This window comes from Schistocerca americana, chromosome 4 (genome assembly GCF_021461395.2).
Source record: "Schistocerca americana isolate TAMUIC-IGC-003095 chromosome 4, iqSchAmer2.1, whole genome shotgun sequence".
In the NCBI taxonomy this organism is placed as follows: Eukaryota; Metazoa; Arthropoda; class Insecta; order Orthoptera; family Acrididae; genus Schistocerca; species Schistocerca americana.
Window position 1 is genome coordinate 687974488 of NC_060122.1, and position 26492 is coordinate 688000979.

At 44.0% G+C, this 26492-nt stretch overlaps 1 protein-coding gene across 2 annotated transcripts in view; it reads right to left on the reverse strand.

The window, feature by feature from the left end:
- Positions 1-11088: 11088 nt before the first annotated feature.
- The window catches only part of LOC124613883 (MIP18 family protein galla-2), a 32048-nt gene continuing 16644 nt past the window's right edge, over positions 11089-26492 (reverse strand). Inside the window, exons 3-4 of one of the 2 annotated variants that reach the window (XM_047142620.1) lie at positions 11554-11837; positions 11089-11517 (exon numbers count right to left, since the gene is read on the reverse strand). In XM_047142620.1, the coding sequence (XP_046998576.1) occupies positions 11571-11837 (267 nt within the window). In that variant the 3' untranslated portion in view covers positions 11089-11517; positions 11554-11570. Of the gene's footprint in view, positions 11838-26492 lie in introns of both variants that reach the window. The other variant, XM_047142618.1, reaches the window with a different exon arrangement.

The following is a 26492-nucleotide window of genomic DNA, read 5'->3' on the forward strand; positions in this document are numbered from 1 at the left end:
TATTTAAGTCAATACTGCAAAGAGGAAGAAAATGTGACTTGTTGATGAAAAACAAACAAGCATACTCATCATGCTCTTCAGGAGATCGCCAGAAAAATATTGTGTATCGTGTCCAGCCTTGGTTCTGAAAGAAATTTTAGTTCTGCCGGCTTCATGCTCATTGCAAAGAAAGTCACTTTTACTCTTCTTTCTGTTCCCAGAAATTCTTATCAGAGTCAGATGAGTAAAAAAGTATACCGAAACTCTTTTTGGACATTAAGTTTCATTTTCTGTTGTTTGTACTTGTGAAAAGATTATTATTGTTATTATATATAGTAATCTTTATTTATTAACCAACACCAACCTTACCCCCTTCAAAGTAATCGCTCTCAGGCAAAATGCTCTTGCGCCACCACTTTTTCCAATCTTGGAAGCACTTCTCACTTCTGGAACTTGCTTTTGATTATGGTGTTCAGCTTTTTCAATGATTCTGTTTTTGTCTCATCATTGGTAGCAAAACAAACATCCTTTCATGGTTTTCTTCAGCCTTGGTAACTGAAAGAAATCACAGGGAGCCATATCTGGTGATTATGGTGGCTGAGGCAACATAAAGGCATTATCATTTGCAAAAAAAAAAAAAAAAAGTGGGGGGGGGGGGGGGGGGGCAGCAGCATTGAGGTGTTTTCTTCGAACTGCCTCAAGTGCTCATAACTTCCAGGTAGTATTCCATATGACCATAAGGCAGAAACTCATTGATGGACTATCGCATTATAATCGAAGAAAATTGAGAGAGGCACCGTCACATGTGATTGAATTTTTCAAACTTTTTGGTCTTAGCTCTTTAGGCAGTTTCTATTGGGACAGTTGGACCTTGGTTTCCACATTATATCTGTATACCCATGTTTCGTCACTGTTGTAACCTTCTTTAGAAGTTCTGGATCGTAGTCAACTTTATTCAGCAATTCCCGAGCAATGTCGTTTGTGGTCAAAATTCAACAATTTAAGAATAAACTTTGCTGCTACACATTTCATTCCCAAAACATCTAAAAAAAGCGCTTGACATAAGCCAAAGGATATGGCAACATCATCAGCAACCTCTCTGCTGGTGATTCAGCTGTTTTCCAGAACCATTTTCTTCACTTGTTCTACATTGTCATAAGTAATTGATGTGCTAGGGCATCCAGGGCAGTTGTCATCTTCAACATCTTCTCCACCCTTTATGATACGTGTATACCACTCAAACTCACACCTTACTTACAGTAGATTCGCCAAAAGCCACAGTCAGCAGTCCTCCTTTGATCCATATTTTTCATAAGTAAAAATTTACCAAGCACATGAAAACACACACAACTTTTTCGGCTGTCATCAAAAACTAAACACTCAGAACAGCTGAATATTCAAACATACATCAGGAACACATGCACCAACAATATTTTAAAAAATGTTTTGAAAATTGGACACTTGAAGCCCACAAAATTAAAAAAATTCCCATTACTTTTGATTTATTGAAATGGAACTAAATAGTTAATTTCCAATTATTATTGAGCAGTAGGGCCAATATTGGCAGCTTTATTCCAATCTTACATTATGTTTTACAGTTAGTATTGAGAAAAATATTTTCCAGATGATGATGAAACTTACAGAAATGCCGCAGAATTTTAAGGCATCCACCTGGATGGAAGCTGTAGAAGATTTCATTAATATACCGTTTTATTCACAAGTGTCTTGATCACAATATGTTATTTATGCATTACTGAAATGAGTCATCACCAGAACAATTATTTAGTCAGTTAAAAATATATCTAACAGCTGTGATCAAGACATCTGTTAATAAGAAGGGGGGGGGGGGGGGGGGGAGTTTCCAGCTTTCCTCTTAAACATTCATTTTTGTTCCTTCCCCTAACATTACTATGACACTTGTATCGTTTATGTTATTCGCATATTACACCAAAACAACTGAACCATAGTTTTTGTGAGCACCAATCTAGTAACCCTACATTTATCTTTCTGATGAAACTGATGAACAAGAAAATAATGACAGATTTATAGAGTGCAACTATTATTCAATTTTTATTTATTTTCCTGTGAACTTATATCAAGGGATGATGTGTCTTCAGTGGGACAGCAATTACAATAATCTGATGACAGGAAGTACCTGGTTGTGTTCCATGTACCATTGGCCGAGGTTGAAGTAATATTTCAGTCCTCAGGTAAAATGCTAGGATCAAGAGAAGATGAGCAAAAATTGTAAATTCATATTCTGAACTGTCAAATTGCCTTTAGTCTCACATGTCTTATCTAGAGTGTGTATTGCAATGTTTCTGTTGCGATAAGTTTTTCATGAAAAGTTAACTGTAAATTCTTCAACATTTGAGGTGTGTTCAAAAAGTAAGATGACTTTATATTTTTTATGAAAAATATTTATTTATTCATGTTGTCCCCTTCAAAGTAATCCCCCTCAGATACAATACACTTGTGCCGATACAATACACTTGTGCCAACGCTTCTTCCAATCCTCGAAGCACTTTTTGGTACAGTCTTGAGTACTACCAGCGATGTAGTTTTTATTTCCTCAGCTGTTGAAAATCTTTGTCATTTCATAGGTCTCTCCAGTTTTGGGAAAACGAAAAAGTTGCAGGGGGGCCAAACACAGTGAATATGGTGGCTCAGGCACGATCGTGTTGTTTTCGGCCAATAAATCTCACAAGCCACGAATTGTTTTCCACAATTCCGGATGTTTTTTGCATATTGACTCTTGGAAACAGAGCATAATGTCAAGGTAATACTCCTTATTGACCGTACGACCCTGAGGGAAAATTCACGACGCACTATGCCATGGTAATTACAAAAAAAAAGTGAGCAAAACTTTTGACATTTGATTGAACTTGGCGTGCTTTTTTTGGTGTTGGCTCTCTGGGATGCATCGGCTGTTGTTTCAATGTCATATGACCCTTTTGAGCAAATCAGGATCACCATTGACATCATTCAAGAGCTCCTGAGTGATGCTCATGTGACTGTTCTTCTGATCAAAACTGAGAAGTTTCAGAACAAACTTCACTGACACACCTCTCATACCCAAAAATCGGAAAAAATTGCATGACACGAGCCGAGCGATATGCCAACATCCCAGCAACTTCTCTTAAGGTAATTCATTGATTTTTCCAAAACAATTTTCTTCACAGCTTTGACATTACCATCTGTTGTGCTGGGGTGTGCAGAGCAATGTTCATCATTGGCATCTTCTTGGCCATTGTGGAAGATCTTATACCACCTGAAAATTTTTTTTTTTTTTTTTTTTTTTTTAGCCGGCTCACCGTATGCCACTGTCAACATTTCAAGTGTTTTAGAGCACTTGATTCCAGTTTCACAAAAAAAAATGATGCACATTCTTTGCTCCATTTTTTATAATAATCGAAAATTGCCAAGCACACTAAAACACACCTAACCTTTCTATTTGCCAAAAAACAAAGTATGCTGTATGCTTGAAACTGTGATCATATGTTCGGGACATCTGTACTAACATAAATAAATAAAAAGATCGATAATCTAATGCACATTGCCTGCGCAGTTTGAAAAGTCACCTTAATTATTGAACAGTCCTCGTACAGCACTTGTATCTGAATAAATGCATTGTTGTTTTTATTTAAGAGGAATTAAGTACTGAGCTAAATAAAACTTCCAGCACAAACTGCAGTATTTGAAGAAGTGGTTTGTAAATTCAAAGACACGGTCGAGATTAAGATGAGCTAAATAATATTCTGCAATGGCAGCACAGGAGAAAATCTGAACTTCACAAAATAACCATTAATATAGGCTCTGCTGACGGTTTACTACCCCTTCCACATCACTGGCGAGGGTTTCTACACAATGCTGGTGACTACTTTGAAGGACAGTAACAGATGCAAACATGGAACTCTTTTTGTATCGGTTGTGAATAGATAGTTGCCACTATGCTAGTTCCAACCCTCGTAACATCACATAATTCCCCACCTAAACGGATGAACTTGTGATATATTCACTCATTCTACTTTAGTCACTTATTAAGTTCTGCATATAGATTGTTACTTTCACAAGTGCAGTCAGTATCTAATACAAAATCTCCAGCTACAAATCACTGTTTTTCCTTCAAGCTGTAATACAGTTAAACACACTGATGAGCCAAAATATTATGACCTCCTTAACAGCTTCTTTGACCGCCTTGGGACAAAATACACCACTGATTCTGCGTATCAGGAATCTGACAGTTGGTATGGTAGGCTTGTGGAGGTATGTGGCAGTAGATGTCTATGCATAGGTCTTGTAATTCACTTACGTAATAGGCCACTGATTTGTGTATGCAGTGTTGGCATCTGATAGTGACCCAGATGGATTCCACTGGATTTCCATCAGGTAAAATTTGTCCGAGAAATCAGCTTTAGTTCACTGTAATGCTCCTCAAACCACTGTAGCACGGTCCACGCTCGGAGACATTGACAATTATACTGCTGAAAGATGACATTGTCAGGGAAGACATGAAGGGATGCAGGTGGATTGCAGCTATCAGTGTGTCTGCTATTATTACTGCAGGTCCCATGCAAGTGCAAGAGAATGTCTCCCACAGCACAATACTGCTCCCACCAGCCTGCGTCTGTGGCACACTGTATGTTTCAAGCCGTCATTCACCTCCATGATGGTGTTTGTGGATAAGACCATCGACCTAGTGTAACAAAAATGTGATGAACCTGAAGATCTAACACATTTTCATTGATTGACGGTCAAAACCCAATGGTCTCGTGCCTGCTGAAGTTCTAATTAAAGATGTTTGATCAACATGTGATCACGTAGTTCAACAACGTGTAATGAACAGTGTGCTCCGGAACACTTGCACCAGCATTGTGCTCGTTTGCCAGAGATGCCACAGAACACCATCTGTCCTACTTTACAAAGCAGAAAAAACTCCAAAACCCATGTTTTGTGAAGAGCTGTGGACGTCCAACCATTTAGCACCTAGTGGAGTTTCACTGTCCTTATACCTCTTTCCATAGATGCTCACGACAGTAGCAAGCGAACATTCAACCAGCTTCACCATTTTTGAGATACTCATTCCCAGGCTCTGGGTAAACCCATCCCCCCCCCCACACACACACACACACACACACACACACACACACACACACACACCATTTTCTGTACCACAACTTCCCACTCGCTACCCTGAGAAACTGAGTCATCATCCCTCTATAATGAGCGAGATGTCGAGCTCAGAAAGAGGAAGAGGTGTTAGTATTGTGCTATCCATAGCTTGGAGGTAAGTATTTCTAGAAAGGAAAAAAAAACAAAGTGAAGGTGTTATGTGGAATATTGGATATTTTATAATCATCATTATTATTATTATTTATTTGTATAACATTTTTTATCAAACTTCTACTGTTTTATGTAAGTAATCCTTCAATGTATAAAATGTATTGCATAACACGTACTTTTTAGCTGCCTTTTTAAATAAGTGTAATTTTGCAATTTCTCTGTTTTGGTAATTTATTGTACAATTTTATTCTTTGAAAATGTAAGTTGAGTCTAGTTTTCGTTCCATGGTCAGAACTGTTTGTGCAGTAATTACCAATGTTATTTTTGACCTGTACAACTGACTCGTAAATGTATTCACACGGAACAGTTAGAATTCCCAGTTTTTTTAACAGATCTTTACAATGAGCTCAACTACCATTTTTGGTTATGATTCTTATGGCTCTTTTTCGGAGTTTGAAAATTTTGTGCATTTGTTCCCCAAAAAATAATGCCATAGCTAAGAATTGAGTGTACATATGAACAGTATGTTACATACTGATGATAGAATTCTAAGGGCATAACATGGTGATGACATTCTGTTTGCAACTACCTTTGTGTGTTCACACGACTTCAACTGAGAATCAATATTCATTCCTAGAAATTTTGCATTTGTTATACAGTCTGTAGAGGTAGCATCTACATTTAATTTGACATTGTCATTTTCCCTCTTCAAACTGAAATTCATGGCATTGGTTTTCTTTATGTTCAATGTCACTTTATTGCTTATTGACCAGCGTAACTTCCTCAAGAGCTTCATTTGCTTTCTCTGCAAGGAGTTCTCTGGTTTTCTCAGTGACTATAATATTGCTGTCATCAGCGAAGAGAATTTTTTCACCATGAGCAACACTACTGGGAAAGTCATTGATGTATATCTGGAATAGTATTGGCCCTAATATGCTACCTTGCGGAACCCCAGTATTGATGTATTCTGGTTCTGGTAACTGTTTTACTAAATGTTTAGATCTATTTGAAGTATGTGTTCTCTCTACTCTTTGTACCCTATCTGCTAGGTACGATTGAAACTAGTCATTAGCTACCCCTCTTATTCCTAATGCTTCTAATTTATTTAATATATATTTGTGATCAACTGTATGAAAGGCCTTAGAAAGATCGAAAAATATTTGGTACTTCATCTAAGCCTACTGACGTTTTATTTTTTAGTTTTTGAACAGTTTGATTGACTTCATTCTCTGTGGTTGGAAATAACATCATTGTATTTAGTTCAACATTATTTACAGGAGTTATATTTATTTTGGGGAATCTTTGCTGTTACTTCTCTGCAATACTTGAAAAAATGCTCATTTACATAGTTTGCTAAGTGCTGTGGATCATTTATTACTTTATCCCCCTCCCTTAGCAGTATGTTATTCTGCATTTCTTTGCCTCTCTCCACTTCCTTTTTTATAACATGCCAGACTGCTTCCTTTTATTCGTTATGGGAGACTGGAATTCAATGTCAAGAAGAGAAAGTTCAGAACTTTTGACTAGGGAAAGGAATGGAAAGTATCTTTTAGAATTTTGCACAGAGTACAATTTAATCATTGCTAACATTTGGTTTAAGAATCATGACGAGAGATTGTACAAATGGAACAGACTTGGATACAGTGGAGGCTTCCAAGTAGAATGTATAATTTTAAGACATAGCTTTAAAAACCACTTTTTAAACTGCAGAATTATTTCCAGTACCAGATGTGTACTCTGACCAAATTAAGAATAAGAAATTGCAGAAAAGTAGTAAAATTAAGAGGATGGATGGTTGGTTGGGGGAAGAGACCAAACAGCGAGGTTATCGGTCTCGTAGGATTAGGGAAGGATGGGGAAGGAAGTCGGCCGTGCCCTTTCAAAGGAACCATCCCGGCATTTGCCTGGAACGATTTAGGGAAATCGCAGAAAACCTAAATCAGGATGGCCGGACGCAGGATTGAACCATCGTCCTTCCGAAGTCCAGTGTGCTAACCACTGCACTTAAGAGGATGGCACCTGGTTAAATGAAAAGAATCACTGGTTATTGAGATTTTCAAAGACAGCATTAAATAACTATTGACCGAAACAGTGGAAAAGAAAACATTACAAGGTGATTGAGCAGATTTGGGGCATGAAACGGTGAAGGCAGCAGCAGACAAAAAGACAACACCAAGCAGAAGTTCTTAGATACAACATTAGATATCGAATTTTCATGCTCCCACAGCTCTCTGGCACATGTGCACCACATGCCTAGCCCACACACTTGCCACCCCTCCCTCCTGCATTCCTAACCCAGCAAACTGGCTGTTTCCCTCGAAGCCACTTGCTACTCACCCCCCACGGCCAACTCCTCTTCTGCCTCCCACCTCTATCCCCTTCCCATCATGACCCCCACCCCATCAGTCCATCTGCTGGACTGAAATCCCTAGATTGTGTTTCCGGGCAGCACCATGTAGGGGCACGAAGAGAGAGAGAGAGAGAGAGAGAGAGGGAGAGGGAGAGTGTCACACACTCCCTCAAGAAAGGGTTTACCTTGAGAGCTAGCAAATTTTTCTTCTCTTTTGTGTGATGACTTAAGACTTCTGCTATTTGATGAGTGGTCTCCTTTACTCCCGAGGCAAATAAAAGTGGCTCAGAGGACTAGGATACATAGAAACACAGCAGAGAAAAGCAAATACAGTACTAATCTGAAAATGGTGCAAACGGCTTTGAGCACTATGGGACTTGACATCTGAGGTCATCAGTCCCCTAGATTTAGAACTACTTAAACTGAACTAACCTAAGGACATCACACACATCCATGACTGAGGCAGGATTCGAACCTGTGACCGTGGCGGCAGCGCAGTTCCGAACTGAAGCGCCTAGAACTGCTAGGCCACTATGGCCGGCTGGTACTAATCAGAGATGTTGAAAGTGACCACCGCTCATCTCTTCATACTTTGGGGCCCTGGTCAGCAGGTTACTGAAGGCAGATTGATGTGGACTGCTGGAACTGCTGCAGTCTCTTCAAGGGTTGTGTTGTATTGTATTGTATATTTATTGGTCCTGTGAATCATACACTGTACAGGGGTACATAATGATATAGGACAAGTCAAATAATTTGCAATAAAGTTTAACAGAAAAAAGCTGTTGTATGGTTTTCAGTATATAGCAATATAACTAACATATGGGAATAACATTTTACACGCACACATTTCATACTTTTGGCCTTGGTTACACACACACACACACACACACACACACACACACACACACACACACACACACACACACACACACATAATACACAGATAAATCTAAAGTACACATTTCTTATTTTGGCCTTAATTGTATAAACTATTTAAATTTTTCACATATTTACATTGTAGATAAAAATTCATCAGCACTATAGTAACAATTCTGTAGCAAGTAGTCACTCACCGCAGTTTTGAATTTATGCATGCCAGTCATTGCCTTAATTTCTTTAGGTAGTTTGTTATACAGTTTTTTTCCTGCTTGCAAGGGACCTTTTTGTTTTAGTGTTGTTGCAATACACCTTAGACATGGGGCTCCCTGCACAAAGTAAGTAATTGCACACTGACAGATCAGGTAAACTAGGTCCATGACAAGACTGACCTCTGCTAACAACTCTGTCAGGTGTTAACATTGTGTAAATGTGCTCCAAAGTTCAGCTGGCTGTATGGGCAGCCGCCCCATCCTATTCGAAGTAACTGTAGGTCTTTTCCTCCTCCGTTAATGCCGCTACAAATGGTTTCAAAATGTTGGCAATGTAATGTAACATGCCAACCTCAAATACACTTGGCTAAAAAATGTTTTTGACCAAAGATGCAAACTGGCTGTGACAGAATTGCAAGGCTGTAGAAGCATGCTTGACTAGGGGGAAGATAGATACCACATACAGGAAAATTAGAGAGACCTTTGCCCAAGAGAGAGAAAACTCTATGAATATCAAAAACACAGATGCCAAACCAGTATTAACCTAAGAAGGGAAAGATGGAATGATATACAGAGGAAACAAATACGAAGACATTATTATGCACAAGGACGAGCAAATAGATGACGATTAGACGGGACATATAATACTGCAAGAAGAATTTGATAGAGCACTAAAAGACTCAAGTTGAAACAAGGCACTTTAAATACATGAAATTCCCTCACAGTTAAAGAGATCCTTGTGGAAGTTAGTGGTACAGAAGATAAATTAAACATGCTAAATACCCTCAGACTTCAAAAAGACTGTAATAAATCTTTTCCAAAGAAGGCAGATGCTGGTGGCTATAAATATTATCTATTAGTTTAATAAGTCATTGTTTCAAAACACTGATACGAATTACCTGTAACTGCTGAAAAACACGAAGACACCGAGGAGAACTTAGGTGAAAAATAAGTTATGCTTCTGGAAAAATTTATGAGTATGTGAGGCAATATTGGCAATGACCTAAACCAACAATTATAACATTTGTAGATTTTGAGAATGCTTTTGACAATGTTGATTTGAATACACACTGAAATTTTGAAGGTAACAGATAAAAGAAAGGAAGCAAAAGGTTATCTACAACCCAAACAGAAAGCAGACTACAGTTGTAAGAGTCAAGGACATGAAACGGAAGTAATTGTTGAGAGGGAAGTGACATGCTTATAGCCTATCTTCAATCTTACTCAACCTGTACAGTGAGCTAGCATTAAAGGAAACCACGGTTGAATTTGGAAAGGGAATCTGCAATTATATCAGAGATTGTAAAGCACTTGGAAACACTGTTGAATGAAATGAATAATGCCCAGGAAAAGAAGCATTTCTGGAAAAAAAAAAAAAAATTATGAACAGTTCAGAAAAGAGAAAAGAAGCTTTTGATATGTGGCGCTGTAGAAGAGTAGTGAAGAGGTACAGAATCAAGTGGGTGAGGAAAAATATTTATGGCACAAATTGATTAGAAGACAGGATCAGTTGATAGAGCAAACCATTAAATACAAAGTAATTAATGTGCATTTGGTAATGGGGAAAGTGTAGTGGGTAAAAATTTTAGATGGAAAGCAAGACTTGACTACAATATGTAGATTCAAATCTACTATAGGCTGTGCTAGTTATTGAAAGATGACAAGGGTTTCAAAGGATATGCTAAACACGGAGAGATGCATCTACATTGTCTTCTGATTAAAGAAGATAACAATGAAAGTCTCAGTTTACTGGTAACAAAGGATGTAAAATTTTGATTTAATGTCTCACTGACATAAGTCATTAAAACAATCATGTGTACTGTGATTTGCAGAGTCACAATACAAGCAAAAATAATTTTTGTGTATTCTTTATGCTATTAGCCAAGGATTCAGAGTTATGTATTTTGATACAAAAGTACTCAACAAGCAAATAAAAGATGTGAACGTTCATTCTACAGGTGCATCTGTTCAAAACCTGTTGTCTTTAAATCATTCTATCCTATGCTGATATTTATATTAGCTTCCTTAGACCATCAGTATACTGAAAACACATTTGTAACACATTTTTGTAACAATTTTCATTAATGAAAATTATGCCATATACTTTAGGACTGTTGCTAAGAGTATATATACAATCAAAGGAGGAGAGGACGAGGACAAGGGGGGGAAGGGGGCACCCCAATTTGTTTCACAGTGAGTGACTGAAATTCCTTGTACAACTGTTCTGCCTACAAGACAATATCCCTTGGACATTCTTTTTTCAAACTGACACTACATTGGTACACTTGTCAATCTTGCAGGTGCAGGATGTTGAGTCTGAATTGACAAGCTTTTTTTACCATGGACAAGAGGGGAGGGGACAGTTACCATTCACTTTTACCAATAAAATTAATATTCAATAAAGAAAGTTCAATAAATTTAATAAATAACATTCTGAAACTCATATATAGATGAAATATTACATAACAATTATTGTTAAAAATATTCACAATGCCTCGCACTAATTTTTGTGACATGAACATGAGACAAGGTTCCCATAGCAAGCAGTAATTAACTAATGGTATCACTTTTCTGATGGTACACGTTTTTCCAGTCTTCGATTTCTTAAGGTAAGTTTCAAGCTAATGGTCTTTATACACACAATAAAATTAATTATGAATCACAAAGAATTTACCGGAAGTAATTATCTGGGACACACAGGAATATTAACATTGCAAATAAAATATTTATCATCTTTTATTTCATATGAAAACTGCAAATCACAGCATCTGTGCTGCTGCACAAATAAAATAACAAGCACAATTACAACAGTTGCAAATGCTTTATAAAAACAAGTTGTTCTCATGAAGCACACTATCACACCAATGTCCTTAATAAGTAACGATGCACTGATTAATGACTTCAATCAGGTGCGAGTTCTCCAGTGCAGCTGCAACTCTCTCCTTATCAGCTAGTTGTTTGTTAACAGCTGATTCTGAAGCATGAGTACCAGGTGCAATCTCCACCCTGACTTTGAACCTGGGAGGTAATGCACGCAACAACTGTACCCTTATGGAAAGTCCTATGATTGTTGCCATACTGCAATGTGGAATAGTTGGAGTGAACAGCACCTTCACTTCATTCTTGCTGTTATCCACCTACAGACAACAAAACAATCACAACAGTGACAAAGTTATTTTCAGTGTGTAGGAAGTACAGTTGGCACAATATTAACACTATGTTTATATAAAATTTAGGCTTTAGTTATAGGACAATGCACATGTCGTAATGTATACAAGCACAACAACTCTTGACCTATCCACACAGTTTTACTTGCATCAGAAGTTCTCCTACATACATTGCAGGACTAGCAGTCCTGAAAGAAAGGATACTGCAGAGAAATGGCTGTCACAGCCTAAGAGATTGTTTCCAGAGTGAATTTTCACTCTGAAGCAGAGTGTGGAAGTTTGAGATCCAATCTGGCACACAGTTTTAATCTGCCCAGAAGTTTCAAATCAATGTACAGACTGCTGCTGACTGAAAATTCATTCTATGGATGGGTTTAATTTTGCACACACTATGAAGACTTTAAAAAAAGAGAGAGAGAGAGAGAGAAAAGAAGAGGAAGAAACCTCAACTATCTCATACACATATCTGTATAGATGGTCCACAATTCAGCACAGGTCACAATACAAAAAACATTCAACTAACAAGGATTTGCAGAAGGTAAATACAGGTAATGAGCACCAAATATCATCAGCTAAAAGAGTCAACAGCTGCCCTCCACCTACTGGTACCTAAAAGATGGCATACCACCATTTTTGTTACTTCTGATGTAAGAAGCTCTACTACAAGGTATTGTGAAGGGGAAAAAATGACAGTCTATATTTCTTTAAGAGAATTAAATTATATACAGAGCAGGTGTGTGTGCATAGATCAGAGACACAAGGTCTACTGTGACTCACCCAAGGCGAGAGAAACCCCGCCTGCATCCATATCTCTTAGTCAGGAGATTCAAAACTGTAAAAATGTAATATACATCAGTTAGACTGTCAATAATAAAAACAAGATGAGAGAAACTGACTGAAGTGCCAAAAATCATGGAGTAGTAATAGACATATGCAGATTGCAGTAGTATCGCTTACACAAGGTAGAGTGTAGTGCAACAGTGGTGCTGTCATTTTTACTCAGCTGATTCATGTAAAAGGTTTCCTATGTGATTATGGCCACACAACAGAAATTAACAGATGTCAAAATAGGAATGGCAATTGAAGCCAGACCCATGAGACATTCCACTTTAGAAATGGTTAGGGAATTCAATATTCTCAGATCCACAGAGTCAAAAGTGTGCCGAGAATACCAAATTTTTGGCATTACCTCTCACCACAGACAAGTCAGTAGCTGACGGCCTTCACTTAACAACGGAAAGCTATGGTGTTTGCGTAGCGTTTTCAGTTCTAACAACCAACCAACACTGCATGAAATAACCACAGAAATCAACGTGGGATGTATGACAAACATATCAATTACAACAGTGTGGTGAAATGTGGTTTTTTTTTTTGTGGGGTTTAAGGGCGCTCAACAACTGAGGTCATTAGCACCCAGTCACTGTTGTTAGAGCACATGGAATCTAGTAAAACTCAAGGGGAGGGAGGGACACCAGAAAGACCTAACAAAGATGTAGATAAAATAAGTACAAAGGTTAGATGTCTTTGGACAAGCCAGTCAAAGTTATAAAACGCAGAACTCGAGCAGCTGCTCGAGCGTCATCAGCTAAAATATCCAGTAAAGTAGATGGCACGGACAGGACAACATGAGATTGACTAAAGCGGGGACAAGACAATAAAACATGGCGCACTGTTAATGCCTGACCACAAGGGCACTGCGGGGCTGGGTCACCGGAGAGCAGGTAGCGGTGGCTAAACCGGCAGTGCCCAATCCGCAACCTGGTCACAAGGACCTCCTCTCGCCGAGATGGTCGGGAGGAGGTTGTCCAAGCAGTTGGGAGTGGTTTTACTGCCCGGAGCTTGTTCCCTTGGAGGGATGACCAAGCATCCCACCACAACGACACAAGCCTCTTACGAACATCCCCACGAACGTCAGATGACAGGACACAATGCGAGGCTGGCTGAGGCAGGAGGACTCCAGCCTTGGCTGCAGCATCCACAGTCTCATTCCCAGGCACTCCTACATGTCCGGGAACCCACAGAATGCTGACAGGAGAACCATTATCAGCGAAAGAATGGAGGGACTGCTGTATCCGTTGAACCAAGGGATGGACCGGATAGGGAGCTCCAAGGCTCTGAAGAGCACTGAGTGAGTCAGAGCAGAGTACATATGATGAATGGCGGTGGCGGCAGGCATACTGAACGGCTTGATGTAGAGCAAAAAGCTCGGCCGTAAAGCTGGAACATTGGTCGAGGAGCCGGTATTTAAAGGTGGCGGCCCCAATGACAAAAGCACAGCCGACACCATCGTCAGTTTTGGAGCCATCGGTGTAAATAAAGGTGTGACCGGCAAGTCGAGCACGAAGTTCGACAAACCGTGAGCAATACACTGCAGCCGGAGTACCCTCCTTCGGGAGTGAGCTGAGGTCGAGATAAATATGAACCGGAGCCTGGAGCCAAGGTGGTGTCAGGCTCTCACCTTCTCTGAAGGTGGTAAGGAGGGCAAAATCCAATTGCCGAAGCAGGCGACGGAAGCGGACTCCGGTGGGCAGCAGGGCAGACACATACAACCCGTACTGACGGTCGAGAGAATTGGCGAAGGAGGACTGGTAAGAGGGGTGGTCGGGCATAGACAACAGCCGGAAGGCATACCGACACAGCAGTAGGTCGCACCAGTAGGTCAATGGTAATTCGGCAGCTTCAGCATAAAGACTCTCGACAGGACTAGTGTAGAAGGCTCTGGTCGCAAGACGTAACCCCCATGGTGGATGGCGTTGAGACGGCGTACGTAAGAGGGATGGCCGAGTAGACAAAGCTCCCATAATCCAGCTTCAATCGGACTATGGACCAATACAAGCGAAGCAGGACAGTGCGATCTGCTCCCCAAGATGAACCACTAAGAACTCTGAGGACATTAAGGGAACGTGTACAACGGGCCGCCAACTAAGAGACATGCAGAGACCAACACAGTTTCCTGTCCAACGTGAGCCCTAGAAACTTAGTTGTTTCCACAAATGGGAGAACAACGGGACCGAGATGTAAGGATGGCGGAAGGAACGCTTTATATCGCCAAAAGTTGATACAAACCGTCTTCTCTTCAGAGAACCGGAAGCCATTTGCCATGCTCCATGAGTATAGGCTGTCTAGACAACGCTGAAGGCAGCGCTCCAGGAGGCATGTTCTCTGGGCACTGCAGTAGATTGCGAAGTCATCGACAAAGAGAGAGCCTGAGACATTAGGTGGAATGCAATCCATAATTGGATTGATCGCGATGGCAAAAAGAGCTACGCTCAAGACGGAGCCCTGAGGCACTCCGTTCTCCTGGAGGAAGACGTCGGACAATACGGAACCCACACGTACCCTAAACTTTCGATCCGTTAAAAAGGAATCGATAAAAAGGGGCAGGCGACCACGTAGGCCCCACCTGTGCATAGTGCGGAGGATACCTCCTCTCCAACAGGTATCATAAGCCTTCTCCAAATCGAAGAACACGGCTACCGTTTGGCGCCTTCGCAAAAAGTTGTTCATGATGAATGGCGACAAGGTCACAAGGTGGTCAACAGCGGAGCGGCGGCGACGAAAGCCGCATTGGACATTGGTAAGTAGCCGTCGAGATTCAAGAATCCAAACTAACCGAGCATGAACCATGCGCTCCATCACCTTACAGACACAGCTTGTAAGAGAAATGGGGCAGTAACTAGAAGGAAGGTGTCTATCCTTCCCGGGGTTGGGTATAGGAACAACGACGGCGTCACGCCAACGCATGGGGACCTGACCTTCGGTCCCGACACGATTGTAGGTACAAAGAAGGAAGCTTTTGCCCGCCGGAGAAAGGTGTGCCAGCATCTGAACGTGAATGGCATCTGGCCCCGGAGCAGAGGACCGGGACAGTGCAAGCGCACGTTCGAGTTCCCGCATAGTAAAGGGGGCATTATAAGTTTCCAGAGTCAGCGAGTGGGAGGAAGGTCGCTGAGCCTCTTCTGCCTCTTTCCTGGGAAGGAAGACAGGATGGTAATGGGCGGAGCTTGAAACCTCCGCGAAAAACCAGCCGAAGGCGTTGGAGACAGTCACAGGATCAACACAGACCTCATTACCTGAGGTCAGGCCAGGTACCGAGGAGTGGGCCTTAATGCCTGACAGCTGGCGCAGGCCACCCCATACGACAGAAGAGGAAGTAAAACTGTTAAAGGAGCTGGTGAAAGAGGCCCAACAAGCTTTTTTGCTGTCTTTGATGACTACGGCATTGCGCTCGGAGCCGTTTGTATCCAATACAATTCGCCAACGTAGGATGGCGGTGAAAGGTGCGTAAAGCACGTCGTCGAGCACGGATAGCGTCTCTACAAGCCTTATTCCACCAGGGGACGGAAACTCGACGTGAAGAAGAGGTAGTACGAGGAATGGAACGTTTGGCAGCATTGATGATAACAGCCGTGAGGTATTCGACCTGACTGTCACAACTGAGAAAATCGTGGTCCGGAAAGGTCGCCAGGGAGGAGTAAAGTCCCCAGTCAGCTTTTGGTATGTTCCAGCTCGAAGGACGTGGGGATGGGGTGTGGTGCAGGAGACGAACGACACAGGGGAAGTGGTCGCTCGAATAGGTGTCAGAAAGGACATACCACTCGATCCGACGGGCAAGAGTGGTAGAACAGATCGAGAGGTCCAAGTGGGAGTAGGTATGAGTAGAGTCCGAGAGGAAAGTCGGGGCGCCAGTATTGAGGCAGACAAGATTGAGATGGTTGAAGACATCCGCCAAGAGTGAGCCTCTTTGACAGGATGCAGGAGAGCCCCAAAGGGGATGATGGGCATTGAAGTTGCCAAACAATAAAAACGGCGGGGGAAGCTGAACAATCAGATGCATCATGTCAGCCCTCCTAACAGCGGTTGACGATGGAGTGTAGATGGTACAAACTGAAAAAGTAAAAGCAGAAAGAGTAATACGGACAGCTATTGCTTGGAGTGGGGTGGTCAATGGGATGGGATGGTAATAGACATCGTCCCGAACGAGCAACATGACCCCACCATGAGCTGGGATACCGTCCACATGGGTGAGGTCATACCACTCCGAGGTGTAGTGGGTAAAGGCAATACGGTCAGTCGGGCGCAACTTGGTTTCCTGGAGACCAAGGACGAGCGGACAGTGCAGGCGGAGGAGCAGTTGTAATTCCTCCCGATTAGATAGAATACCTCTTATGTTCCAATGTAACAAGGCCATCGCTAGTCAAAAAGAGGGGGAACGAGACGGGGGAAGAGCTGGTCACCTCGACGGCCGCGGAGGGCCAGGTTTCGAGGGAACAACGCTACAACCAGGGGGAGGTGGATCCTGTTCCATCGAGTCGTCGCCAGCTGCGGCCGCTGTCCCTGGTGGTGTAGGAGGGGCAGCATCATTTGCCGACGAGAGGCCAGCTGAGCGCCTGGCAGCAGAGCGTCCCGGAAAAACTGAGGACGGCCGGGAGCAGCGACTCACGGATGGAGCGTCAGACGAAACGTGCCGGGGTGGAGAGGGGGATAGAGACTTCTTCTTGGGGGCCTTCTTGGAAGTCCGAGGAGGCACAGGGGTGATGGGCTGGACCCGAAGAAGGTCCTCACACACGGGGTCGGTTTTCGAACGCCGGACCTCGGAAGCTGGGGTCCGGAACGTTGCCCTGATGGACGCCTGAGAAGAGGATCGCTTCTCAGGCGGCGGGGGGGGGGGGGGGGGGGGGGGAGGAGGAGGAGGAGGAGGAGGAAGGAAGGAAGGAAGGGTGGCCCCTGGGGCAGAGGGGGCAGGGGCCACGGGGGAGGAGGATTTGGAAGGGAGGGATTTGGGAGGCGGAGGCAGAGACCCCGGATGGGGGGAGGTGGAGGGGGGACAGGATAGGGGTGAGGATACCGCGGAAGGAGGGGACACAACTGAGGCAAACGAAGTGGTCAACGGCACGGGATGGAGGCGGTCATACTTCTTCCTGGCCTCAGAATAAGAGAGACGATCCAAAGTTTTGAGTTCTTGTACCTTCTTCTCCTTCTGATATGCGGGGCAGGTCTGAGGATCTAGGCGAGTGGATGCCAGGACAATTAACGCACCGAGGTGGTGGGGTGCATGTATGTTCCTCACGAAGAGGACGTCCACAATCGCCACAAAGGGGCTCAGCCTCACACCGTGACGACATGTGCCCAAAGCGCAAACACCGAAAACAGCGCATAGGAGGCGGGACGTAAGGTCGCACGTCACACCGGTAGCACATCACCTTTACCTTCTCCGGAAGAACGTCCCCCTCGAAGGCGAGGATAAAGGCCCCGGTGTCAATGTGACAGTCTTTGGGGCCGCGCTGGACTCGCCGGACGAAATGCACGCCTCGGCGCTCCAGGTTGGCCCTGAGCTCCTCATCAGATTGCAGCAGGAGGTCCCGATGAAAAATAACCCCCTGCGTCCTATTTAGTGCCAGATGCGGGACAATGGACACTGGGATACCCCTAGGCGGTCGCACGCCTGGAGCGCCGCCGACTGTGTGGCGGAGGTGGTCTTTATAAGAACGGACCCCGAACGCATCTTACTGAGAGCCTCGATTTCCCCGAAGATGTCCTCAATGTGCTGAACAAAGAACATGGGCTTGGAGGTGGCGAACGTCCCCCCCATCGGTTCGAGAACAGACCAAATAGCGGGGGAAGTACTTCGCCCCAAGCCGGCGGGCCTGTCCGTCCTCCCAGGGAGTGGCCAAGGGGGAAAGGGCAGGAGAACCACAACTAGAGACAGTACCTTTCTGTTTGAAAGACTCGGCCGCAGAGCCACCTGATATGTGTTGACGTTTCATCTGCGAAATGTCCGCCCCGATACCACCCACTCCGACCAGGGGCTCTCCCCACGGGCGCCACCCAGCCTCAGCTAGGGCCACCTGGCAGGATGACCATTGCTGGGAGTCCTGATGCCCCAAGGAGACAGGCATCTACTCCTTGGCCGACGTGGGGAGGGTGCAGCTCAGGTATCTGCAGTTGTGTTGTCAGGGGGCTACAACCTAGAGGGTACATGACGACCCCACCACAACGGGCTGGCTACCGTGCTGGATTTCTGGTGCCATGGAAAGTCCATCATGATCGTAGGTGCAGATGGGGACGCACTATGGGCGTAACTTGTACAACCCATCAGGCGTTTAGGCCCAATTTGAGGAATAGTGGATATGGTTACAATGCCGGTACAATGCTGAGTGCCAAGGACTTAGTGCACTGAGGACCAGTGGTACACCACGTAAGGCGTCCTTCCCCAGAAGGCTCGTACTTCTGTAGAATTTTGAAAAATGGAGGTCAAACCCCAAGGGGGACCATCACATGAAAGGCCGAAACGGTGGAAACTCCTTTTAGTCACCTCTTACGACAGGCAGGAATACCTCGGGCCTATTCTTACCCCGGACCCACAGGGGGGTGAAATGTGGTGTTAATGAGCAATTGCAGCAGATGACCATAGCGAGTGCCTTTGCTAACAGCACAAAATTGCCTGCAGCACATCTCCTGTGCTCATGACCATATCAGTGGATCCTAGATGACTGGAAAACCATGGACTGGTCAAATGAGTCCCAAATTCAGTTGGTAGGAGCTAACAGTAGTGCTCTGGTATGGCACAGACCACATGAAGCAGTGGATCTAAGTTATCAACAAGACAATGCACGAGCTGGTGGTAGCTTCATAACAGTGTGGGCTGTGTTTACATGGAATGGACTGGGTCCTTCAGTCCAACCGAACTGATTACTGACTGGAAATGGTTATGTTCAGCTTTATGTTCCCAAACAATTATGGAATTTTAATGGATGACTATGCACCATTTCACTGGGCCATAATTGCTCACAGTTTGAAGAACAGAATTTCTGTACAATTCAACCAAATTCCCATTGAACATTCATGGGATGTAATTGAGTGATCGGTCCATGTACAAAAACTGCAGTGGCAACACTTTCACAATTATGGACGACAATATAAGCAGTATGGCTCAACATTTCAGCAGGGGACTTCCAACAACTTGAGTTCAAGCCCTGTCTAGTTGCTGCACTATGCCATGAAAAAGGAGGTGCAACACAATATTAGGAAGTATCCCACTACTTTTGTCACCTCAGTATAATAGGTAATGCACCAGATGGGAGTCTGCGGGCCCTCAATGCGATGGGAGCCATGCTACCCACAGCCACCCCACCCCTGATCGATTACAGTCAAGGCATTAAAGAGAACCCACTATTCAACAGAATGCTACATCTAAAGTGGAAAATGAAGGGTGAAAGAGGTAGTGGCAAAGCAGGTAGGACTGAGTTTTCTCAGACCCAGCCAGTATCCAGTGGGAGATTCCCCAACCCAACAATCCCACGCTATCTTATATCCGAGAGTAAAACCCACTTTCACAGTGGAAACTGAGAAGCATTTCAACTGTCCACCAATACCAGAACCAAAGAATTCAGAGGACCATGCTAAGCCTGGAGGGCCAGAACAAGGGGGCATTTACCAAGATATGAGCTACCTGGTGGTAAGGCTCCACAACCACAATGGGGGGGGGGGGGGGGGGGGTTCATTACATAAAATAAAACTGCAGGTTAGTCTGGTATAACAAATGTGCAGGCAACATAAGACTGTTGATTCCTCCCCCCCCCCCCCCCCCCCCAGGAGGAACAGAATGAGGAGCACCATGCAACAATGGTCCCCTGTATTGTGCAGAAATTATTTGGAGGGGGGGAGGGCCAAGAGCCCATCTTTTGTTGTTCCATCTCTGACTTAGCAGTAGCCTTATTTTCACCAGCAAACCTGCACCTCAGACCATCAAAGTGAATATGGACCAGCTAATCGCTTATCTAGCCAAACGCCTGGCCAGTTCATTTCCTGGGATACTACAAAGACTGGGAACCAAAGAAAGGTGAGTGAGCAGAGAATATGACTGAAGTCACAGGGAAGGTCACAAATGGCAGATATCACAGAATGACAAGTGTAACAGTGAGAAATGGACTGGAGACTGCTCACTGAGTCACTGAAAATTAAAATACAGTCAAGGGAGCCTCTTTTAATGAAATGTAGAGCTCTGTTAATAGCAATCAGCTCTGCCTGTTCCCAGCAATGAATGTTCTTCACTGGTGGGAGATGTAGAAGAATATCCTGTCCTATACATGGTTTCAGATCCATCAGCGTAAATGGCGCTAACACCCTGATACTCTTGGAGAACTGAAAGGAACAGACACCAAAATATCATGGAGGTGACTAAAACTTTAGCACCATGAAATAGACCAGTCCCAATTCATGGCCTAGCTACCAACCAATGGGGGAGTGTGGTGTGGGGAAACATTGGGAGTACATTCTAAGGAAGTTAGGAGGCGGTCCTGGCAGATGGGTACATATGAAAAATGAATGTGAGAAATTGTCAGATAGTGATTGCATAAGTGATCAACAATTGGTACTATCAAATCTGAAGAGTTGAGATTTCCACTTCAGTAAGGAGAGTGCCTACAGCACTAGACCAGAAGGCACATGTGGCCAAGCAAATGCCCCAACGATGAACTGGGTCTAACAATTTCAAGGCTGAAGGTGCCACAAAGCCACAAACCTGGCAACCCTAGCTCAGGACGAGACCAGTGTCTGATGAGTCCAGCGAAGAGTATCATGTTCAACAGACAGGATGCAAACCAGAGATACGGGTCAGGACTGACCGTAGTAGGGTGACAAATGAATAACCTGCATTTTTTTTTTTCACGAGGGAATTCCAAACCATGGGAAAGGTTCCAAGCAAAGGTGCTTCACATGGTGCCTTGGACTTACAGCACAGGGATGACCAGTGGCCAATCACAGGTCATTAGCCCACTGATGGTGATGAGAAAGAGTGCAACATTCAGCATGGAGCCCTAGGGGACTCATTGAAAGCTGAGTGAAATATCTACCAGTGGGATAAAAACCGGCAAATAAAAATCAGAAGGGAGCCCTGAAAGCCCTAGTTGTGGAGGATAAGTAAAATGTGATCGCCTCATGTGTAGTATGCCTTATATAGGTCAAGCACCACAAAGAGGTGTTGGCATCTAGGAAAAGTCTGTCAGATTGCTGATCCCAAACTAACCAGGTGATTGGTTGTGGTACATTCCTCCTGGAAACCACACTGATACGGGGATAAAAAGCCCCAAGATTCAAGACCCACCTTAATCTGCCGGCAACCATCCTTTCAAGCAGTTTGCAGAACATGTTACGCTAATCTGTCGATAGCTGTGAACAGATTTTGGATTCTGGCACCATGAAACACAGCAGGACCATGGAGAGTGTTGATAACTTTATCAATGTCCACATCCATGTTATAATGTGTCTAGACATTGAGAGCAGTTCTGTAAATGGTAGGATGCCAGTGATACACACGACGGCGAGGCATCTTGCCTATTGACTGCCACCTATTATTATTCCATGACATATATAGAAAAAAAAAAAAAAAATTATGCGCAAATGTGATTACATCAGAGATTGGTAACGGACTGTCAGGATGACAATTTTCTGAGTCCGCATCTTGCCTATTGACTGCCACCTATTATTATTCCATGACATATATAGGAAAAAAAAAAAAAAAAAAAAAAAAAAAAAAAAATGCGCAAATGTGATTACATCAGAGATTGGTAACGGACTGTCAGGATGAGAATTTTCTGAGTCCAAGTTGTTATCAAACAAATGGATTTTTGGCTAAACTTCAGTAATAATCTGGACTGAAGGTAAGTGGCAATTCTAACTGAAGGCTGTAATTACATCTCAAGTGTCACAAATCAATGGCAGTAGTACCTCTTTTGTAATTGTACGAACTAGCACAGAAGAAAAGTTTATGTGGTTACAGCAACAAAGTTCAAGGCCTAGGCTAGGTTGAGAGTGGCGAAGCCAACAAATATTAAAGGAAGGAAACTGGCTGTGTTGGCAGACTGATCTCTATTGTAAGTTAGGTTGGAATGTGACAGTTTTGTCATTCACTCACAGCAATCCCATTTAAAACAATTGTTGTTTGTTTGTTTGGTTGGTTGGTTTAAAAGAGGGGGGAGGGACCAAACTGCTAGGTCATCGGTCCCTCGTTCCAATTAAAATAATTACACAAGGGTGGGAGTAAAATAATCAAGACATACAAAACACAGCATGAAGAAAGGAGGAAACCACAAGAATGACAGAAGAGCAACACACACTAAAATGGACAAAATCAGACAAGGAAACAACAGAGAGATGCAAAAAACATGTGGAAGAGATAAAAATGAGAGCCGACTACCATGCTGGCTGACCATGAGAATAAAAAGAAGAAGCCAGCCAATCTGCAACACATTAAAACCTCCACCCTAAAAGCAATAGGGTGGAGGACAAAGGACATGAGCTAAAACTTAGATCAAATGATAAAACCCAACCCCATGAATAAAACTTAAAACGAAAGATAATGCTGAGGCATTGTCACCAAACACCAAAGGTAGGTAGGGTGCTGGCAAAGTTAAAGTCTGCAGAGCGGCTAAAAGTGGGCAGTCCAGCAAGAGGTGGATGACTGTCATTTGTGAGCCAAGGTGACACCGAGGTGGGTCCTCGCGATGGAGGAGGTAACCATGCGTTCGCCACGTATGGCCAATCCAGAGCCAGCAGAGGACAACTGATTCCCTGCAAGAGGACTGCATGGAAGACTTCCACACCTCTGTAGTCTCCTTAATAACACACAGTTTGTTGTGTGTACTGTTATGTCATTCCGTCTCCCAAAGCCGAAAAACCCTGCAATGTAAGACAGAACACAAGTCAGATTCGGAGATGCCCATCTCCGGAAGCAGTTTCCATGTAGCCTGTTTGGCCAGCCTGTCGGCAAGTTCATTGTCCGGTATTCCGATGTTCCTGTGGTCCACACAAACATCACTGAACGACGGGACTGTTCCAGGGCACAGATGGACTCCTGGGTGGATGCTACCAAAGGATGATGAGTGTAGCACTGGTCGATAGCTTGTAGGCCGCTCAAGGAGTCAGTACACAGAAGAAATGACTTGCCAGGGCATGAGCGTATATGCTCAAGAGCAAGAGATATAGCCACCACCAGCACGGCAGTGAAACCACTGCAGCCATCGGGCAAGGAATGCTGTTCAATACACCCTCCATGGACATACGTGAAGCCGATGTAATCATCAGTCACTGAGCCGAGCTGTTGGTATAAACCACTTCATGGCCTCTGTACATGCCAAGAATCTAGAAGAGACAGCGGAGAGCCGCAGGGTGAAATGAGTCCTTTGGGCCATGTGAAAGGTCCTGAAGAATCTGCAGCCTAGGTGTACACCATGGAGGTGTATGTGAATGGACCTCGAGGAGAGGTGGTAACGAGAAGGACTCCAGTTCAGACAGAAGGGACCGGACGCAAACTGCAATGGTAAGCCCCGACCTGGGCCGCTGATGCAGGAGATGAACCGCCATGGTTGGGAAAAGGAGACGGTAAGTTGGATGCGCAGGAGAACTATAAACGTGTGCAACGTAACTGGCCAGCAGTTGTGCATGCCTAACCTTCAATGGAGGGACACTGGCCTTCACCAGGGCACTGGTCACCGGACTTGTTCTAAAAACTCACGTCGCTAGGTGAATGCCACAGTGGTGCACTGGGTCAAGTAAACACAATACTGAGGGCGGCACTGAACTGTAACCCACAATCCCATAGTCAAGGCAGGATTGAACATGGCCTCTGTAGAGCGGCAGCAGCATAGAGTACTCTCCACCCCAGTTGGTGCTGCTCAGGCAGTGGAGAGCATTGAGGTGCTGCCAGCACTCCGCTTCAGCTTACGAAGGTGAGGTAGCCAAGTCAATCGGGCATCGAAAGTCAGTCCTAAGAATCGAAATGTCTCCACTACAGTGAGTGGATCTCATTGAGGTAAAGTTCTGGTTCAGGATGAACATAGCAATTTTAACAGAAGTGCATGACAAATGACTTCGCAGCTGAAATCTGGTAGCCATGGTCTAGAGCCCATGACTGCATCTCGTGAATGGCTCCTTGTAGGCATTGCTCAGCAACACTAGTACTGGAGGAGCAGTACGAAATGCAGAAGTCATCCGCATACAGAGAAGGGGAGACAGACAACCCTACAGCTGCTGCTATGCCTTGATGGCCACTGTAAATAGAGAGACATCAATACAGAGCACTGCGGGGGGGAACTATGGGAGCAACCAACTTGGACACTGAGAGTACGGAGCAACAGGAAGTTTTGGATAAAAATCTGGAGCGGGCCCCAGGGATACCACTCATACAATGTGGCAAGGATATGATGTCGCCATGTCGTGTCATACGCTTTACGCAAGTCAAAAAAGACGGCAACCAGATGTTGGCATCTGGAAAGGGCTGTGCGGATGGCAGATTCTAAGGACACAAGATTATCAGTGGTAGAGCGACCCTCGCGGAAGCCATCCTGACATGGAGCCAGTACGCCACATGACTCGAGGACCCAACCCAACCACCAACACACCATACATTCCAGCAGCTTACAAAGAAAGTTGGTGAGCCTGATGGGCCAGTAGCTATCCACATCAAGCGGTTTTTGACTGGGTTTGAGCACTAAAATGATAGTGTTCTCCTGCCACTGCGATGGAAAGACACCATCGCACCAGATCCAGTTGAAGATGATGAGAAGATGTCGTTTATAGTCAGAGGAGAGATATTTAATCATCTGACTGTGGATCCAATCCGGCCCAGGAGCTGTGTTGGGGCAATGTGGAAGGGCGCCGAGGAGCTCCCACTCTGTAAATGGGGCATTATAGGGTTCATTGTGGCATTTAGTGAACAAGAGGGCTTTTCTTTCCATCCACCGTGTGAGGGTGCAAAAAGCTGGGGGTAATTCTCAAGCTTAGTGCTCCCTGCCGCCATTGGATAAGCAGCTTCCAGCAGCAAGTAGTACACTCTTAGCTCACTTATTTGTTACATAGTTTAATTCTTAATTTCTTTGCATGTTTTTGGGTACTTGCATTGTTTAATTCATAAATTTCGGGTGTATTATAGTATTTGAGAGTGTAGCATCGCGTTTTAGTACCTGAATAGTGTAATTTCGCTTAGTATAGCGAACCATTGTAAGAAGCAGTGCCTCAGTGGCTATTCACTCACACAAGAGTGAATGCGCTGGCAAGACAGTGTGCTCCTTATATAGCATCAGTCTTGGCGCACGCAGCGTATGTGGACTGCTGGGCGCCCATTGATAAGCGCGCCTTATCAACTGCAGTTGCGCAATCGCAAACTTGATTTTTGCCCGCTGCGAGCCTAGTAATACTAGGGCTCGCAGCTCCATGCGCTCTCTCTCGCACAATCAAGGTCACGCGCCACTAGGTCACGTGACTCACTGTGCTGCCATCTATTGAGCTCCCAGAGAACCCAGAGAGCATCCCAGGGTGCCCCAGAGAGCTACAACACCAAGAAGAAGGTAAAACGGCTCAATTTGTTCTTTTAAATGGGCCTACTTTGTTTTGTGGCGCGAAATTAAATTTTTCTCTAATGAAGACTTCATCTTCTTCGAGTTTGGGTAATGGATGGATAACTGTTGCTTTCGTTGCCTGTAACAGTGCAGGGAGGCCTGGTTTGGAATCCTTTGAAACCCGTGAAATTTTGGCCTACCGTACTATACCTATATCAGAGATTATTATCTCTGGTGAGGGTTCCTACATTATGCCACATGGTAGTTTGTCTTTGACTTGTCGTAGACG